Source organism: Leptidea sinapis, chromosome 43 (assembly GCF_905404315.1).
Source record: "Leptidea sinapis chromosome 43, ilLepSina1.1, whole genome shotgun sequence".
Lineage (NCBI taxonomy): Eukaryota > Metazoa > Arthropoda > Insecta > Lepidoptera > Pieridae > Leptidea > Leptidea sinapis.
Window position 1 is genome coordinate 8,478,282 of NC_066307.1, and position 21,501 is coordinate 8,499,782.

Below are 21,501 nucleotides of genomic sequence, written 5' to 3' on the forward strand. Positions count from 1 at the left end.
CATCCCGCCCGCCTCCACTTGATCAGTTATTAAGAGACAAAAGAAGTTATAAAACATTATATAAATATATTAAGAATACAATTCTAACAATATAAAATAAAGTGAAGTCTTAAGTGAACTGTGAAATGAAAAGTATACATATTTAGATAAAAAAAGACCTAACGTAAACGTCTTAGTTACCAGGTCAAAAAAACCTCAAAAAAAAAAAAATTCTTTGCTTCAGACGCCGGTTATTTTTCAACATTTGAAACACTGAAAGTTCAACATAAAAGTTGAAAGTATGCGTTAATTGTAATGCCAGAAAGCAGAAAGCCGATAAGATGATAATAATATAGAGTTTGTGATAGTTTAGTTTTAAATTTTATATATTTTTGTTATGCTAGGTATTAAGAGAAAACGTAGATGAGTACTGTTATCAAACTTTTAAAACCCAAATCGTTTTTAATTATATAGAATAAAGATTTAGCTAGAACAATATGGGCGACAACATTAAAGTTGTTGTGAAAGTTCGTCCTTTAATTTCTCGCGAAATAGAAGACAATCTCTCATACCAATGGAAAGTTGAAAATAATACACTATATCAAATTGATCAACAGTACAGAAATGGCGCCGTTTTCACTTTTGGTAAGATTTCATTTTAGGTTATTGTTTTCAATTCAAAAAGTTTTATTATTTTTCACAATTTTTTTTTTCCATTTAACAAGATTATTAAATGTTCATACGTAATATATATATAATAGTTTAAAAACCATATAATTATGTGATTTGGTCGTAAGGATCACTACTTGATGGTTGTCGAATCCTAAAATCGGCAATCATAGTACAATGTACTTACCGACTTAGTCTTGATAACTTTTACGAGCAGAGGTAACAAATTTTATTTATTATAAGAGAACCCATGTAGCCCAGTGGTTAGTGAACCTGTCTATTGAGCTACTGGTCTCAAGTTCAATTTCCAGTTCTAATATGTAAACATATTTTATAAGATGTATGTTGTTGCTTATGTATGCTTGAATATATATAATTTTAATTATATTATTGTCTTGCACCAATAGTAGAGTCTATGCCCTGCAGTCTTGTTAAAAAGTAATTTGTGTATGAGTGTGTCAATACTATTATTATTTCAAAATTATGCTGCTTTGGCTTTTCCACAAATTTAATATTAATTATTGTCATAAATTTAGGTTGGGTTTGATTTTTCAAATGTACATTAACTTGAGGGTAATGAGACTTTTATGTACCCAATTGAGTGATAAATATAACTTAAAAAAATACAATTTATATTGTAAGACTTTGGCAAAGAGAATCATGTTAGGCAAACCTAGAAGAAACATCAATATAATAATTTATATTCATCTTTGGATACTTATTTATAAATAACTCATCCTCAAATGAGAAAAGAAAAATTATAAAATATAATGTGCCACATTTTAGAATTTATTGGAACTGAATTCTGAGAATATTAACTAGCATGTATTCAGCATTTTGTACTTGCCTTAATCTATACTAACATTATAAAGAGGAAAGATTTGATTGTTTGTTTGTTTACATTGAATAGGCTCCGAAACTACTGAACTGATTTGAGAAATTCTTTCACCGTTGGGGAGCTACACTATCTCTGGGTGACAAAGGCTATATACAAAACTCTAATAATATAACCCAAGGTGTAAAAAAATTACCTAAAATACTATTCATTTCGCATGTGCTGCAAAAAGTATTGATGATAGAATAAAATAATGTACTGCAACTTTGCAGGACACATCATTATATACAAAAAGTATCACCATAGTATAATATGTTATAAGTGTTCTTTTTTTGAAAAATTTAATTGAAATGTCCCTTCTACACACAGGCATGTGCCAGCTAAAAATATCTCTCAAATAAAATCATATTTATATTTTAGACAAAGTATATGATAAGGACACAGAAACTAGTGCTGTATATGATGACATTGCTAAACCAATAGTGGAAGCAGCAGCTGCAGGTTTCAATGGCACTATATTTGCATATGGACAAACATCGTCTGGAAAAACATACACAATGACTGGAACAGAAGATTCACCTGGTATAATTCAATTAGCAGTATGGAATCTGTTTGATATCATTAAAAGAATACCAGACAGAGACTTTCTTGTGAGGTAATGAATATTTATGATGTATTATGGTTTAAGTCAGAGGAGTTTGATCGTAATATTTTTTTTAAATCTAGTGTATTTTCTTTGATTGACATAGTATCCATCTGATCATCATGTCAACTACAAAGTTAAAAAATGATAAATATCAAGATAAATAAGTGTTAACCTCTATTTTCAGCATTAACACACACTAATAAATGAATAAAAAAAAAAAAAAAGTGTTATACATATTGCATGTGTAAGATGTAACTTGCCATGCACTATAAAGTAATAAACCTGGCTTGTGTCATGTTTTGCCTAACAGTAAGAGGCTCTATATATAAATTATCTAAGCATTAAATATAGTTTTTATTTGTCAAAGTAATCTCTTTCAGAGTATCCTATGTGGAAATATATAATGAAACCATAATTGACTTGTTAGACATAACCAAGAAAAATATAAAAATCCATGAGACATATCAAGGTGTTAAGGTTGATGCGACGGAGAAGGTTACCACCAGTCCAGAAGAAGTGCTTGATATTATGACGGAGGTGAGAATGAAATATAAACATACATGAGAAAATCATCTCATACACATTCCGATTTTATGTAGTTATGATTGCGCAAATTTAAAAATTGATATACAGAGAGGTCGCCATCTTAGCTATCTAAGCTACCAGCCGACACTACAAAAATCAATACCATACCAGCTCTGTGAAGGTCGTTCTATACCGGGATCTTAGACTTAAAGAAAAATTTCTATTGCAAACAATATTTATTACTTTTACAGTGTGTTTGTTTATTACATAAATAATATAAAACATTGTGATATATAAAAAGCTTATTCAAAGTGGTCTCCATTGACTGCAATACAGTCCTTTAAATGTTGAGGCCAGTTATTAATAGAACCATGCACTCCTTTCATGGGAATATTCTTCATTGCCAATCACACAGATTGTTATAAGGACTCCAAATTATTATGGCGTTTAGAGCAAGCTATACCCTCTAAAACTGACCATAAATCATAATCCAGCAAATTTAAAATCAGAACTAGACGACGGCCAGTCTTGAGCTCTGATGAAGTCAGAAATGGTTGTTTCCAACCAAGACTGTGTAGACCGAGCTTCATGACCCGGCGCCGAGTCTTGCTGGAATGACCATTCTTGATTATTGAACATGGCGTTGGTAAATGATTTCACTACCTTCTCAAGAATGGTATCTTAATACACTTGTGCCTATTTTTTGATACCTTTTTCACTAAAGTATGGCTCAATCACTCCTTCATAGCTAACTACCCCACCAAACCATCGCTGAAGTCGAGAAGTGCCCACATTGCACTCTATCGACTAATAATTGGGAAGATTACTAACACATTATGATCCTTTGTTGGTCAAAAAGAATTCATTATTATTACTATAATTATTATTATTTAATGTAATGATCAGTGTTTATATACAACAGTCAGTTTAACACTTTGTAAATTAATATTTCATGAACAAATTTTTTTTAGGGTACAACAAACAGACAAACAGGCACAACGAACATGAATATTGAAAGCAGCAGATCCCATTCAATATTTCAAATTGTAAGTTACTGTTTTAAACATTATAGTTATTGCATTATATAATTCACTCTTTCTTGTTGATTTCGTTCTTGTGGCGGGTTTAAAATTACTAAAAGTAATTTAATACTCTTACTTATGTGTTTGCAGTTAATTTTATTATATATTTTATAATATTAAATATAAATTATTAGGTAAGTATCTAATAGATGTTTGTCTTAAGCTGAGATCTATACAGTGTGCTTAGACTTTTGCTCAGACTTTACTGATGTAAAACTTAGCCGAGTGTGATAAAACTTGACTTTTGCTTGGGTTATCTTAGCTTAAGCTCAGTATATTTTCAGCTGTTGAATGACTATAAAAACGAAATCAATTATTATGCTAAGGTCACTCTCAGTACACCTATAGATTATTACAGTCCGATCCGTACGGCCTTAGTGATCTTGATAAGTTCAATATTTCAGACAATTGTGTCTCGTGAAAAAGGGGAGGAGGAAGTTGGTTCAGTGAATGTTTCACAACTGAACCTCGTTGACCTGGCGGGATCTGAGCGCGCCGGTCAGACTGGTGCCACAGGCTTGAGGTTCAAAGAGGGCACACATATCAACAAATCCCTGTCAGCATTGGCTTTGGTTATTAAGCAGCTATCAGAGGACCCACACAAGTAAGTTGTATAGTACATATATTATGCTTGGCTCTTAATCATTGTAGGTGCACTCTCATTTGCACAGGATGCCGGCTAGATTATGGGCACCACAAGGGCGCCTGTTTCTACCGTAAAGCAGTAATGTGTAAGTAAGTGTTTCGGTATGAAGGGCGACGTAGCTAGTGAAATTACTCGGCAAATGAGACTACATCTTATTTCTCAAGGTGACAAGCGCAATTGTAGTGCCGATCAGAATTTTTCGACTTTTCAAGAATCCGGAGCGGCACTGCATTGTTTTTTGTTTTTTTTATATGAGAGGGGGCAAACGGGCAAGAGGCTCACGGGATGGGGAGAGGTGAAGCAACCGCCCATGGACATCCGCAACAACAGGTGTGTCAAGAAATGCGTTGCCGGCCTTTAAGGTGGGAGTATGCTTTTTTCTTGAAGGTCCCTAAGTCGTATCTGTTCGGGAAGACCGCTGCCGGTAGTTGATTCCACAAAGTGGCTGTGCGAGGCAAGAAATTTCGAAGAAAACACGCGGTTGTGGAATGCCAGACGTCTACGTGATGCGGATGGTACTTTGCACGTAATGTCCGATGGTGGAATTCGGCCGCTGGATTCAACCCGAACAGCTCCTCTGAGCACTCCCCGTGATAAATGCGGTAGAAGATGCAGAGAGAACCCACATCTCTACGCAATGCTAGAGAATCAAGCCGATCGGAGATGACTTGATCGTCGATGATTCGAGCCGCTCTTCGTTGTATGCGGTCAAATGGAAGAAGCTGGTACTGGGGAGCACCCGCCCAGAGGTAAGTACAGTACTCCATGTGAGGCCGAATTTGCGCCTTATAAAGTTGCAGGCGGTGGCTTTTAGTGAAGTACTGTCTCGCCTTACTGAGTACACCAAGCTTTTTAGAGGCCAGTTTGGCCTTCTCTTCCAAGTGACCACGGAACTGAACGTCGCTCGATATATCGACGCCAAGTATGCCAATACAGCCTGTGGCAGTTAGAGGAGTGATCTCGAATCGAGGGGATACGACAAAGGGACTTTTTAGTGGTGAACACACAAACTTGTGTCTTCTTGGGGTTGAATTGGACTAATTTTTGTCGGCCCCATCCCGAGACTTTGCAAAGCATAGTCTCGATTTCAGACACAAGTTTGATCCGGTTCTCGTCGACGCTATCCCGGGACATGTTGGCACGGCCGGTGTAGGAAGCATACCCCGTGCTGTCGTCTGCATAGCAATGAATATTGGTGATTTGCAGCATATCATTGATATGCAGAAGAAACAGCGTAGGGGATAGCACACAGCCTTGCGGGACCCCAGAGTTTATGGGTTTTAAGTCGGAGCATGCACCGTTGATAACAACCTTGATGCTCCGATCAGCCAAAAAGCTAGTGACCCATTTGCACAACTTCTCGGGAAGCCCATAGGATGGCAGTTTCGCTATAAACGCTTTATGCCACACCCGATCAAAGGCCTTCGCTATGTCCAAACTCACCGCCAACGCCTCTCCCTTCGACTCAACCGCTTGCGCCCATTTATGGGTGAGGTACGCAAGAAGATCACCAGCTGAGCGACCCTGACGGAAACCGTACTGGCAGTCGCTGATCAGCTGGTGCCCCTCTAGGTATCCCAAGAGCTGGCGGTTGATGATCGACTCCATTACTTTGGAGAAAATGGAGGTAATGGCAATGGGGCGTAGTTGGACGGATCTGAGCGTACACCTTTCTTAGAGATCGGGTGCACTAAAGCCGCCTTCCATAATTTCGGGACTAGGCCTGATGAGTAGGAGAGCCGGAAAAGACGGGTAAGGACCGGCGCCAGTTCCGGAGCACATGTCCGCAGCACTATCGGGGGAATGCCATCGGGCCCGCTCGATTTGTGAATGTCCAAGGTGATAAGCGCCTTAAGCACGGCACCATGCCGGATTTTTACCTCCGGCATATATGAATCGCACCGCGGAATATGCGGTGGTGGTGCACCTTGGTCATCCAGAGTCGAGTTGGACGCGAAGAGGGAGCCCAGGAGATCAGCTTTCTCTTTCGCGTCATGGGCCAGCGAGTCATCATCCCTGTGCAGTGGCAGAATGGCTGGCTGGCAGAAGTTTCCTTGGACGGCCTTGGCGAGCGACCCGAACGCACGAGTTCCCGAGGGAAGGCGTGCAAGTCTCTCGCCAATTCTGCCAATGTGCTTCGACTTCGCGTCAGCAATAACTCTTTTGAAGGACCTGGAGGCATGATTGAAGTGTTTTTTAAGTTCGCTGGAATTCACATCCTTAGATACCACCGCATTGACCCAAACCTGATAGCACTCCTGCTTTCGGCGAGAGGCCATTTTGCAGGAGCGGTCAAACCATGGTTGGGACCTGCCACCGATAGGCACAGAGGACGATGGAATGAAGAGGTCCATACCTTGCAGTACCACATCAGCAACAGCATCAACAGCGGCATCTGGATCTCCCAGCGAAAAACAGATCTGCCTCCACGGGTAGGATGCAAAAAAGCACCGCATCTCGTCCCACTCTGCTGACCTATAGTGCCACACGCGGCGACAGCCTAAGAAGCGGGGCCGTGTTGGGCCGTGATCGGCACGGTGCTCTGGATCAGGCAGTGGTCCGACGATCCCAGAGGAGGGTCAACGGAAACTAGGTAGCCGTCCGGATGTAAGGTCAACAGAAGGTCCAACAGTGAAGGTGTATGATCTTGCACATCTGGGATTCGCGTTGGCGCAATAACCAGTTGCGTCAGACCTTATGCTAAGGCGAAGTCGTGAACAGATCTCCCTGCATGATCGGTGGTACGTGAGCCTAGCCATTCGGCGTGGTGGGCGTTAAAATCGCCAAGAAACACGATCTCTGCAGTGGGGATCTGCTCCAACACGGAATCTGTAGCCATTTGGATGTGTTCGAGGAGCCGGTCAGTCTCTGCGTTACCGCTATGGGACCTATACAGGCATGCGTAGATTCGCGGATGGTCATCGCAGTCTACACGCAGCCAGATGATGGATAGGTCCTGTCCTTCAAGAAAACTCAGGCGTCGAGAACAGACATCCTCCCTGACGTAAACGCACACGCCAACCCGTGGTATAAAGGAGTGTTCCAAATTATACCCCGGGTAGGAAAGGTAAGATTAATCACCCAGGGAGGATATCTGTGTCTCGGTTAAAAAGAGCAGGGCCGGCTTCGCCGTCTCCAGGTGAAAGTGGACGGCATTTAAATTTGAGCGAAGCCCCCTGATGTTGCAAAAGTCCACAGCGAGTGTGGAGGAGAGAGAGCCTCCTGCTCTGTTTGCCCCGAGTCAGCGCAGATTTGCCCCTCCAGAATACGCGGGGCAGCCTGGGCAACCACTGTTAGGTACAGGCCCTAATTGTGGATGCCCAGGGACGGATTCTCCAGGGCTGCATAGCCTGGTACCGTCCTGGAGTAGTCTCGTTTTAGTCTGTGCTGCCATTTGTATTTGGGAGGGGGGGTGTAGGCCTCCGGATACCCCACTCACCGGACGAAACACAGCGGCATTGCCGCTATTTCACGCACGGTTTCGATTGGGGGAGTGGTATTTCTCCGGGCGTGCCGGCCCAATTCGGTTGTGTCCGTGAGGACCCAACATGGCACTACCACTCCGTAGAGCAGGGCTTATCAACCACCGTCACCTGAACGTCCTGCTCGTCTCCATCCGGATTTTCATAAAAAAAAGGGTAGAGGTTTACCTCCATTAGTTATCCTGATATTTCCCAGGTTTCCTCTGACATTCCCTTTTTATACGTGAACTCTAGATCTTTTTCTGAACAACATTTTCCTGAAGACTCATTTATATTCAATCTGTAAATTTTCATCAAATGTTTCTTTAATATAAGTCCAACTAAATTTACATATTTTCTAATTCCATTTCATCTCAAGTTAAAATTAAAAAAAATACATTTCCTATATTTTATATTTTGAAAAAGTTACAATATAAACGAAAAACAATGCATGAAGTTCTTATAATTTAGAAGTAGTTTAGTCGCTGTTGGAACATGTACCTACTCTCATACAAAAATATTCTAACCCTAAGCAATAATAAACATGGCATATAGGTCCCATACAAAAATATATTTAATACTATATGCTTTCCGTGATATAAATAATACATATCTATGACTCAGACACAGTTCATATTAAGAGTAATCTTTAGGACATTAAACGAAAATTGTAACGTATATTTTTAAAAATTAAAAAAAAACATCAACCCTGTGTGCAATTCACATGTCGTAGAAGTGAAACCTTAAAATTTTTTGGATTCAAGATAATGAGACGAATGTAAAATTTCGGATAATTGATAAGAGGATAATTTGTAATGATCATAGTGATACAATGTTTAATAATTATTTTATATTTTATTCGTATATATTAGGCACATAGATTTATTCAGGCTCAGAGCTTACATTTTAGATAAATGATACAAGTATTATGGTAACTAGAGTATGAAAAAAATACTTTGGTCTTAATATGGTCGATATATCTTTGGAATACTGCGTCAATTACTGTTTTTGATCTTGTTGTTGACACAGTGTGACTGCTACACATTTTCAAATTTAATTTGGCGTTTTAAACTCAATCAGTGGAATCGCTGTATCCGATGCGATTTACATTAAACCTCTAAACTGCATAATATGAAGTCCTGGTACATGTTGCTAGGATGGCACATGATCCCAACCGCTATGAAAGACATTACTATCTCCGCTACCATATTTATGTTCTCCCGGTGTCTATGTAGTAATACGTCGAGCGCATGACGTCAGAATATATTAAGGTATACTCGCGTCGTACATAAGACAATCTCTTCTTCATCTATGATCGCCTGGTACTTTTGGTACCACTGTTTAATGCTTCCTATCTGATTCTCTCGGCGGCTGAATCCTAATAACATTTACCTGTTTGTGTCTCTATCGTCTCGCTTTTTCGTTTCATCGGGTTTCAAATCACGACGACTCTAAAGAAGTTCCATTTCAAAAATTTAGGTCTATAAAGTAGGCACATAACATTTTTTTTTCGAACCACATAATATGTACTAAACACTGAAGCAGGATTGTTAAATTTACATTATTTTTTACATCAATAAATCATCACTGATTTTTTTATGAATGAAAAGAAGAATTGATTATTATGAAAGAAATGATTAAGTGTGAATCTATTTAAATTTTTTATGGCGATTTAGCTCTATATTTGATAGTTATTTTGGAATAAGATTTATGTCATTGTATAGGGAATTTAATTTTCTAGGCAGTAAATGCAGCATTATTTGAAAAAAACAATTCTAATAATTTTTAAATAAACAAAAACTACAAATTTCACCAAATAACTGCGCTCCATTGCTCAGTGTCGCGCGCTTATCTGTATGAAACGAAATTGTATTTTTGTCCTGCCTTGCATTTTGGAACCCTCGGCTTATGCTAGTAAGCAGCGGTGGATTTACACTGTTGGGGCAAGTGCCCAGGGCGGCAAATTTTTTAGGGCGGCAATATTTTGAAAGTGATTTTTTTTGATACGCGAAATTAATTTGAAATCTATGAAAAAAAGGCTTTAAAAATTTCGGAAATTCAAGAGTATAAAACAACAATAGACTGCTAATAATAGCTTAGCTATTCTATGCATCGAATCCGACTTACTTCAACGTTTAGATTGCGAAGATTTAATCGACCAATTCGCAATTCAAAAAGTCAGACGTGTTTGCCTGTGAAAAAATTTATGTAATATAATTATGAGTCAGCCTTAGTGCCAAATTTATAATAATGAAAAAAACAAATATTTATTCATGTTTTTAGAATATATAATAACATATAATAAAGTTTCTGCAATAAATTAGTTATTTTAGTTTTGAAAAATAAAATATATAAACTATAAGTTTAAGTAAAATTCCAGTATTGGGGCGGATTTTTTTCCGGTGCCCAGGGGCGGCATTAAGTTTAAATCCGGCCCTGCTAGTAAGTGTTACTAACCAATGGGATATGCAGTTGTATTAAACTAATTTATCTTCAGTAAATAGTTGTTTGAAGTTTAGTTATATATGTATAAAAATATTTTATTGTTTTCAAAATAATTTAATATAATATTTGATTAAGATTGCTCTTTTATCAACATACCAGACATAGTGGGTGATTATAAAGATAATCTACTATTGTAATTTATTTAAAGATTTAAATTTTCAGCAGATAACAAATAGTTATCAAAATATTCTATGAGCATTTCGCACAGTGTTACAATGTGTTGTTCAAATTAAAAAAAATATGATGACTATGGTGTTATAAATATTGAATTAAATACTTTAGTGAAGGTAATATATATTACAACGAAATAATAATAATATACAGTCTACTTGGATTAAAATCCTGTTACGTAATAAATTTAAGTACGCATATCCCGATAGAGGTACGAGTTTTTTCGCTTAGTTTAAAACTATTATCAATCCTGCTGTTTGTAGTTGTATTTTCAGGATATAAATGACAATTAATAAGTGACAATCAAGGATTTTGAAAAACCCAAAAATTCTGACCGGCACTACAATTACTGCGCTCGTCACCTTGAGAGATAAGATGTTAAGTATCATTTGACCAGTAATCTCACTAGCTACGGCGCCCTGCTGACCAAAACACAGTAATGCTTACACATTACTGCTTCACGGCAGAAAGAGGCGCCGTTGTGGTGCTCATAATCTAGGCGGCATCCTTCGCAAAGGAGCATCTCATTGGTATACAGTGAACTACGTAATTAAAATATAGAATTAATATTTGTGTCCTCAATATATTTTTGCATCAACCACATCAATTATTAACCATATATAAATTCAAATTTAAATATAAAAATAATTTACTAAAGTACCAAAAAAATTCCAAATAGGTGGCAAAATTATTTCCAGTTATGTATCTTATATAATGATACTGTTAAATTATGTCTGATGTGGTTAGTTTTATATATTTTAAGTGCTAGTTGCAATTATTCGTTGTGCCGCTGAGAATTTTTGGGTTTATCAAGAATCCTGAACGACATTACCATCAGCTGAACGTGCTGCTCGTCTCGTCCCTTATTTTTATAAAAAAAAAACACACGGATTGTTAAACTTAAGTTACCTTGAACGAGATTGATAATGTTTTGTATTTGTCTTGATAAGCAATGTGAAACTGATATTATCGTCATTGATAAAATTTCAGACACGCCAACTACCGGGACAGTAAGTTGACGCGTATACTACAGAACTCTCTAGGAGGCAACACCAAGACAAGTATCATCTGTGCAGTGACGCCGGCCGCAGTCGAGGAGACAATATCTACACTACAGTGAGTTTTATGTAGTTTTTTTGGTCGCCGAATTATAACCACAACCACATTTTTGGGATTAATTACACAAATTAAATTTGAAAACAAAATTTATGACCGATGCGGGACCCGAACCCGCACCTGTCGTGTTCCGAGCGCTCTTTGCACTGAGCCAACCGTTCTTCAGGAGTCTCCTTCCTACATTATCACAGTGGTAGATTTTTGTGCCGCCAATATTTTTCTTTTTTCAATTTAATGGGCGATGTGTGAATCCTGAGTTGGCGTCAAGGGAACACTTCCCTAATCTCATGGCTTCTTATGGAGAAAAAAGACTAGCGGCTCACTATGTTGGTCTTTTTGCCATATTTGGTATGCTCATGGAGCTTCCTGTAAATTATCCAGCACATTACAAGGTTTAAAAATTATAACATAAAAAATAATTTTAACTTACCGCTAAGAAAAATGAAAATTTTATTGTGTTCGGGAAGTTATTGATTTTACCTCTTTTTTTAAATCGACTTACTGCTTTGTCCTCCTTTTTCGTACGCAGTGTTTGTGGACGGCCAGATCTTTTTCTGTCACAAACTGCTGCTCGGTACACAACCATTTTACTAATACCAAGTGTATGAAAAGTTTTAAAAATTGCATTTGGCTCCATACCTATTTTGTGTAATGAGAATGAACTATAAGGAGAGAGAACTTTGTGTAGTGATTCGGTTCTCTTTATCACCCCACTCCATTTTAATATCGCAAAATATTGAACAATGTATTGGCGCGAAAATGAGCAAACTCAATGAACAATCATATAAAAATGACAGATTCCAAATTCAAATGTAATATTTTGTTTATTTTTAATTGTAGCAGTATTTATGGCCAGACTAAGTATATATTTATTTAATTTAAGCATTGATTGCATTTGATGAAACACGATTAAATATTTGATGGCCTAAATAAATTTTATTTTTATTATCAGTTAACAAAAAATCTTAAATTGTTAAATATTCAATTTTTATTTATGATTTTTTTGCAGGTTCGCAAATAGAGCAAAGGCTATCCAGAATAAACCAGAAGTAAACGCTGTCGTTACAAATAAAGCGATGATTAAATCACTTACAAATCAACTTTCCAATTTGAAGACACAGCTCGAGAGTAAAAAGAATGTTGAAGTGATTATTACACCAATCTATAGTCCGTAGTTTCACGAAAGAGGTCTCGTAAACGCGTAGCTGCAGTCATGCAAAGAAATATTGCTAGCCTGGTGGTTGTGTAAACTTTGTTTGGTCTCTAAAAAATTGTCATATCCCCATTTTTCCCAACACCGTTGGGTCGAGTTAGTAAGTCTTTTGTTGGGCGATGTATAGGCTTCTACAATATGATCCCAGAAAATGTACAAAACAAATGTGTTGCGAAATTTAAAAGAGTTGTTAAAAAACGTTTGTGTGGGAAAGGTTACTATAGCATTAACGATTTTCTTAATGACACCACGGACTGGGAATAAAGCGAACACCCTCAGGCTCTTTGATTATAAATGTTTATTGTACCATATCACATTGTAATCCATATTTTATATTAAAAAAAGGCCCGCTGAGTTTCTTGCACACATTCTTGTCAGGTCTGAGGCCGTCTCTTTTGAATGGATGGTAGTTTTTGACGTTCAATAAGTGATTTTGAATTAAAATATTTGAATTTGAATTTCATTAATATGTGATGATCTTGAAATTTATTTTCTTGTTTTAATAAATTGATACATATTATAAAATAATACTTAATTAGTTCCATTTAATGCCGCGGGACTTCTTTCGTGAGATAGACTCTACCTATGATTTTTTGAGTTTGACCATGAATAATAAAATTTAAAATAAAATATTATTAATTTTCAGCAAGACAACCTGAATCTGCAAAGGCAAATAAGTACATTACAAAAGTTCATATTGACTGGATTCCAAATGGGAAATAATGACATAATAGGAGGCGCTCAGAAGAAACTGGCACAATCAAGACGAAAGACAATATCTACACTGCATCCGATACAAGAGGACACATCACCGTGTATACCTAAGTTTTGTACGCCAATACTAAAATATAAGTGAGTGAACATTTATATATTTTTTTTATGAAAATAAAGGTCGTTCGACGTTCAGCTGATGGTAATTGATACGCCCTGCCCATTACAATACAGTGCCACTCAGGATTATTGAAAATAACCAAAAATTCTGAGCGGCACTATAATTGCGCTCGTCATCTTGAGATATACGATGTTCAGTCTCATTTTTCCAGTATATATTTGGAATATGTAATGAATGGAAATACTTTCTGTTGAAAAGTGTTCAAAAAGTCTTTTTAGTGCTGTAAAACAAGTTATCAAAACAAATTTTTAAAGGTAAAAATGAGGCATGATGAATGGGGATGTATATTATAAAATTAACTTGAATGCTAATATTTATAAGTCAAAGTCAAAAATATTTTATTGACATAAAATCAAAAGATTGCTCTTTAACGTCAATCACCAAATATACAATTCAAATACATGCTAATTACACAAAAGCTCAAACATATTACGAGTACTACAAACAAATACGTACGTATCTCGAAAAGAAAAATAAACTTTATTGTTAATTCGTCAACAACCCTTTTTTCGCGAATATGTAGAGAAATCAAGTAAAATTAGCATGAAATATATCAATATTCCCCTATTAAGTTTTAAATTAGTTTTTGTGTTGTATTGTTCCTGAATTTGTTCATTGTAACAATAACCCTTGGTGTTGGAGTTTGATGTCCACTGGTTCACTATCCCTAAATCCAGTGTTGCCAATTATTAAAAATAAGGACATTACAAGAGTTGCAAACAATCAATTATACCTTGTCAAATCAGTTATTTATCCAAATGTTCAGAACAACAATTTAAAAAAAAATCTATAAGTACCAGAATTTGGCGAGTGAACATCTCGGCGAAACACGTGTCGAATTTATTAAAGACTAAACTAAGCGGAATTTACACTCAATAAAAATCATAATATTTGAATAATTATGAATTTCAGCAAAGTAATGCTTACTTTTTTTTTTTACTATTGCCATAAGCCTAACCTTTGAAGTTTCTTGACAAGCAATAATAGACAAGAAAGTACTTCAAAAATGCTGATATTTTTCTTTTCAATAAGCAGCAACTCTATAGATATAGCTCGCCCACAGATTATGTATCTGAAGAAGAGTATTCAAAAGCTTTTTTCCTTGACACAAAATATGTTGCATTCTAAATTTTTTTAACCTGTATTCAAGGTAATACCTTCAATACCTTAGATAATTTATATGTCTAGATAGAGCTTCATGCTACTAGACAACCGATGAAAACAGACGAAGTTTATTATTTAAGTGGAGGTGACAAGCTACATCTTCCACTCTCGATTTGTATGTCATTTTGTGTTAGTGTGCTTACATTGCTCAATATACGAGGGCTGCACTAAAAGTATCGGGAATGGAATATTTCCACTGTTCCTGTCATATTAACATCTTTTTAATTGAAAACTTCTTGGTTTTAAAAATCGAATACCATTTATTTATTTAAAAAAAGATTCTCGGTCTTGTCACAAGGTCTTTTCAAACTTGTTTAGTCGTTGGGAAAATGGAATGGACTCGAGAAAATTCTAGAGCGATGATTTATTATGACTTTCGAGGTGGTTTAACACAAAAACAGTGTGTTGACGGGATGATTTCTGCATTTGGTGATGAAGCCCCATCCAAAACCACAATTTATCGCTGGTTTGCTGAATTTCAACGTGGACGTGTCAAGCTCAGTGATGATCCCCGTCAAGGTCGTCCAAACACTGCAGTCACCAAATAAAACGTTGATGCTGTGCGTAAGCTGATTGAGGAAGATCGACATGTGACATACCGCGAAATTCAGGCTACTTTAGACATTGGCATGAGTCAAATACAAATAATCTTGCATAAACAATTAGGTGTAAAAAAGTAGTTTTCCCGATGGATACCGCATTTGCTCTGTGAAGAGCAAAAAGCGGCTCGCGTTACTTGGTGTCGGAGTCAGATCTCTCGAAAGATTCCACGCAGGAGCCTCAAATGCTACATACAACATCGTATCAGGTGACGTATCCTGGATATACGCGTACGAACCCGAAACAAAAAACCAGTCACGAGTTTGGGTGTTCGAAAATGAGTTAAAGCTAATAAAAATTATTCGTTCACGGAGTGTTGCAAAAAAAATGGTAGCCACGTTTGTCTCCAAAACCGGCCATGTTGCGACTATTCCTCTTGAGGGACAAAGAACGGTTAATGCAGAATGGTATGCTAGCATTTGTTTGCCACAGGTCGTTTCTGAACTCCGTAAAGAGAACTGCAACCGCCGCATCATCCTCCATCACGACAATGCGAGTTCTCACACCGCGCACAGAACAAAATAGTTTTTAGAGCAAGAAAACATAGAATTATTAGACCATCCACCGTACAGCCCCGACCTAAGCCCTAATTATTTCTATACTTTCCCTAAAATAAAGAATAAATTGCGTGGTCAGCGATTTTCATCACCTGAAGAAGCTGAGGACGCCTACAAAACGGCCATTATGGAGACCCCAACTTCCGAATGGAATGGTTGCTTCAATGATTGGTTCCATCGTATGGAAAAATGTGTCAAATTTCGCCGAGAATAATTCGAAAAGCAATAAATACATTTTTAAATAGTAAGATTATGTCACTTCCTTGATTCCCGAAATTTTCAGTGCCGCACTCGTAGAGGTTAACTGGCAGCCTTTTGCAACTGGCAATTTTTTCGACTTTTTCACAGCTCTCACGATGTATCTAAACGTATTTAAATGATATAAGTTCGACATATTGAAACACACACAAAATGATTCAGAATTTTGTATATTAGTAGTTAGTTGTATTACTTAGCATAGGTGTTCCAACAGCTTCCTCACTGGGCTCAGCATGCAGGTGATTGTCGATGGATATTGCTCGAACTGAGTTCCCCAAGGCTGTGTGCCCCACACTGTTTCTTCTACATACCTATGAAATTTTGGATGCCTGCATGCAATGCTGTGCAGATGACACGATGTAGATATTTTAATAGATGACAATGGAGGGATATAGTATCTCGAATAGTTGAAATTCACAGCGTGATAGTAAAAATACAACTTTTTAAGTATGGTAAATAAATAAATCGAATAAAAACTACAAGTTACTACCTTAAGCATCTATGTGATTTAATAATATATATGCATAAGACGTTTAAAAACCAAAATTATTCGTATTCGTACGAGAAAGTTTAATGGAAACAAAAACTTTTTTGCACACTGTACATTGCACAAACGACATTTGAGCCAGGTGACATGTTGATTCGCCCGAGTTGTAAATACTTCGCGGTGGTTCATATTATTATAATAATAAATTAAAAATATTATGTCATAGCTTCAGATTGTCATACTGTTGGAAAATTTAGTTTTTGCGTTCGTTAGGGTTTTATATAAGCTGATTTCTGGAGGTTATTAGTAATATTAAATATACAGACTGAATAAATAGTAGTGTTATATTAATTAGAATTATGAAATTAGAAAAAGATTAATTGTGCTAATTTAGTGTGCAAAAGATTTTAGCGTGCCTTGTATGTCGAATGTAAGAAGTTACTTATAATATTTTTCTTAAATGTTCATTGTTTTTATTTTACATTGAATTTGCACGGAAGTTTGAATGGTGACTTAGGTATCTTAAAGTGCGCTAAACCTTATTTTGTCAACTTTTTCCACATGTTACTATGATTGAGATTTCAGTTATTTTATGATGACAATGCCTTTTTTTGACCTAGATTGGTACGTTTTGTATTTTTACAGTCCTATGTTATTGGGGAGTACGTCACAGTTGGTACCGATTCAAGAAGCAAGTTCTCTTAAGAGCCTTCCAGAAGAAACACCAGGTCACATCACCCCTCCACTAAAGAAAAATACAGTCAAATTTTCCGATGAAGTCGTTGAAATAGGTATGTTTGCTAATCAGTTACAATTTTCATGTAATCTTATGTCTTTAAACGAACAATCCTTGTATATATTTAGATAATCTGAATCTAAGAAACGGCTCCAACGATTTTAATGTAATTTAGTATACAGTTAGGCCCCCGAAAGGGGCGAGAAATCGATCTAGCTAGGTCAATTTCAATGATAGAAAATGTAGTTTTATCAGTGTTTTAATGAGAAACTGCTACAATAACATTAGAATACAAGGGTAAATTTCGCCACTATATACAAGACTATAATAGCTCAGATGGGACATCGGGTGATCCGTAAAGCAGAAGACCCGTGTTCGAATCCAGATGTCCTATTAGTTTTTTTTGTTCAAGTTTTGAACATTCTTAAAACTCCGAGCCAGGCTCGGTCGTCCGTATATTATGTTTGAAAAGAAATAATTTGACTTCAAAGTTACTCCTAACGTTCATGCCGATACGCAAGTCCCGTGATAGGAAACACATGTATAAAATAATAGGATGTGGACCGCCACACGCGTACCAGATGACGCGGATGAAATTCCGCGTGACAGGAATACCGCCCTTATTAGACTTTATATTAGACTAGCCGGTCCAGCCCGCTTCGCTGGGCGAATTTTACAAGGAACGTTGGAATTAGAAAAATAAGTAGCCATAAACCATCTAGGATGAATTTCGCATCGAATGGTGGTAGTCATGTCGATACGATCAGTGGTTTGGGGCGTGATTGAGCCTCAAACAAAGACCATTTTCATTATATATATACAGGGTGTCCCAAAACTCAACGATAACCTGGTACCGGGCGAGAGGCCAAGGTATACCAGTTAAAAATAAGAAAAAAAATCTATGTCACTTAGTCAAGCGATGATAGACATTTTTCGAAAATGTTAAAAATTTGACACCCTTTGTCGCATTTTTAGGTACGTTCGCAATTTTCACAATTTTACAGTGATTTTTTTAATAATGTTATCTCAAATAACAGTGCTATTAATGGTAACCACAAATGAAAGTAATAATCATTGTTAACTAAGTAAAATAAATTAAATTTTGACGAGTTATGGTTTATAAAATTTATGTCAGTCAACTTTGACACTCTACGTTGGAAAAAAAATGTACTACACCACCTATGGCAAGTTTTTTTAAAAGATGGCCCATTTAGTCTAAATTTCAAAATAGTACAACACTTGCCACTTTTCTTGCCAATAAACCTGCTATTTCGTATGATATGCGTAGGGATCCCTCAGTAAAAAAAAATACCTGATATTCTTTTGTTTGAAAAGTTCGAAGTCTCCATTGTTTGTAATGAACAAAAATGATAAAAAGAAATGGATAGTAGTTATGGTATTTGTGAAAACGAGACGTCACTATCCGTCTCACTCACAACGACTCATCAGTCGTTCATAATAAAATTTAAACAATAACATTTAGTACGCATCGTTTCTTCGTTTACTGCGCTTCTCTCGTAATCGTGTTACTTTCGTACTATCGACTTTGGCTTGTGTTACACTGGACTTGATACTCTATCCGTACTTGACGACTCTGGCTTTGTTTTTTGGACTTTGTGCTGTGCAAACTGTGTGTGAACAACATGCCGCATTTGTACACACCGCAAGAGTATGCAAATATGCATCTTATCTACGGTGAGTGCCATTGTAATGCCTCTGCGGCAGCTCGACTGTATCGGGAGAGGTACCCGAATGTGGAGCGGCACCTAGATTATCGTGTCTTCCTAAATGTGCACGCATCATACTCGGAAGGACGATTACCCAGTGCTCGTACATCTGGTGGGAGACCTCAAGGAAACTACGACGCTGAAGTTGAAAATGACCCCAGTTCCTCAGTACGTTCGATTGAAATTGCAACGGGTGTGGCGAAGAGTACCGCACATCGAATTTTAAAACGATACGATTTTCATCCTTACCATGTACAACGTGTGCAGAGTTTGTTACCACGTGATCACGCACCCAGAGTTGATTTCTGCAGAACCATGTTAGCGAAAATTCGTGAAGATCCGGATTTTCTAAATAAAGTTTTGTGGACTGACGAATCGACATTTAAAAGAGATGGTTATTTAAACTTACATAACCTTCATAGTTGGCATACGGAAAACCCGCATTTGATGCGTGAGGATCGATCCCAATACCAATTTAAAGTCAACATGTGGACAGGAATATTAAATGGTCAAATAATTGGACCATTTGAATTCACTGAAAATTTAGATGGCGCCACCTACTTGTATTTTCTTCAAAATGATTTGCCGACATTGCTAGAAGATGTACCACTCAACATCTACAGAGAAATGTGGTATCAACAAGATGGTTGCCCAGCACATTATGCCCGGCCTGTAAGAGAATATTTAAACGAATTATATCCCGGTAAATGGATCGGACGCCTTGGACCAATTTCATGGCCCCCTCGGTCCCCAGACCTGAATCCAGTAGATTTTTTTTACTGGGGATGCATAAAAGAAAAGGTCTACTCAAAACCAATTCAAAATGTAACAGAATTGCGCCAAAAATTGATGCAGCATCAGAAGAAATCAATGCGAGGAGATTTGCAAGACTGGTTAACAGGTCATTTCTGAGGCGATGCAGAGCTTGTATTCGTGCTGGAGGGAAACAATTTGAGCATATGCTTTAATTTTAGGATAATAAAGTGTTACGATAATTTACCGTTTTATTTTGATTAAATTTTCCATGAGTTCCTTTCGCAAAAAATACGAAATAGCAGTTTTATTGGCAAGAAAAGTGGCAAGTATTGTACTATTTTGAAATCTAGACTAAATGGGCCATCTTTTAAAAAAACTTGCCATAGGTAGTGTAGTACATTTTTTTCCCAACGTAGAGTGTCAAAGTTGACGGACATAAATTTTATAAACCATAACTCGTCAAAATTTAATTTATTTTACTTAGTTAACAATGATTATTACTTTCATTTGTGGTTACCATTAATAGCACTGTTATTTGAGATAACATTATTAAAAAAATCACTGTAAAATTGTGAAAATTGCGATCACAGTACCTAAAAATGCGACAAAGGGTGTCAAATTTTTAACATTTTCGAAAAATGTCTATCATCGCTTGACTAAGTGACATAGATTTTTTTTCTTATTTTTAACTGGTATACATTGGCCTCTCGCCCGGTACCAGGTTATCGTTGAGTTTTGGGACACCCTGTATATATAGATAAATAGGAAACACATTCCTGTAAATTCACTTAGTATTGGGTTATATGATATATTTTTTATGGAATAGGAGGACAAACGAGCGTACGGGTGCACCTGTTGTTAAGTGATCACCGCTGCCCACAATCTCTTGCAACAGCAGAGGAATCACAGGAGCGTTGCCGGCCTTTAAGGAAGGTGTACGCGCTTTTTTTTAAGGTACCCATGTCGTATCGTCCCGGAAACACTGAAGAAGGAAGTGATGATAGAATTAATGAAAATTCAAAGAGAATTGAAAGAGTTATGGTAGCATGTTTAGGCGAACATATTATTACTCAGCAATCTCTTCCAGGTGACCCTCAAGTGTTCAAGGCAAAGATCTAGGAGTAGGAGATTTTACTTGTAACTTGACAACAGGCAATAAATTTAAATGCTATAGGAATACGTTCAAAAGACGAGAAAAATCAAAAATATATTTGTTTGGAGTATTTGAAGTAAAATAATGGCGACAAAACGTTTGAATTTTTAACCAATCCACTATGCTTATTTGTTAGCCTTTTAAAGAATGAATATAGAATTTTGCATAACCGCTATGCTGCCAGCTTCATTCACAATTTAGTGTCTTTTAAATTTTGCGCAAAACCCTAATTCTGTTTCTAAAAAAAAACTGTTTAAGATATTTATTTACCAGTGAAAGTTACATCTAAATTGTCCATCCGTCTCGGAGATTACAGGACTAAT

At 36.8% G+C, this 21,501-nt stretch overlaps 1 protein-coding gene across 2 annotated transcripts in view; it reads left to right on the plus strand.

Moving 5' to 3' along the window:
* Window positions 1–263: 263 nt before the first annotated feature.
* LOC126976950 (kinesin-related protein 4-like) overlaps window positions 264–21,501 on the plus strand; it is a 60,598-nt gene continuing 39,360 nt past the window's right edge. For both annotated transcript variants that reach the window (XM_050825549.1, XM_050825550.1), the window contains exons 1-9: window positions 264–624; window positions 1,904–2,138; window positions 2,510–2,666; window positions 3,626–3,700; window positions 4,141–4,340; window positions 11,510–11,635; window positions 12,645–12,780; window positions 13,495–13,700; window positions 17,452–17,597. In XM_050825549.1, the coding sequence (XP_050681506.1) occupies window positions 477–624; window positions 1,904–2,138; window positions 2,510–2,666; window positions 3,626–3,700; window positions 4,141–4,340; window positions 11,510–11,635; window positions 12,645–12,780; window positions 13,495–13,700; window positions 17,452–17,597 (1,429 nt within the window). In that variant the 5' untranslated portion in view covers window positions 264–476. The remainder of the gene's footprint in view (window positions 625–1,903; window positions 2,139–2,509; window positions 2,667–3,625; window positions 3,701–4,140; window positions 4,341–11,509; window positions 11,636–12,644; window positions 12,781–13,494; window positions 13,701–17,451; window positions 17,598–21,501) is intronic.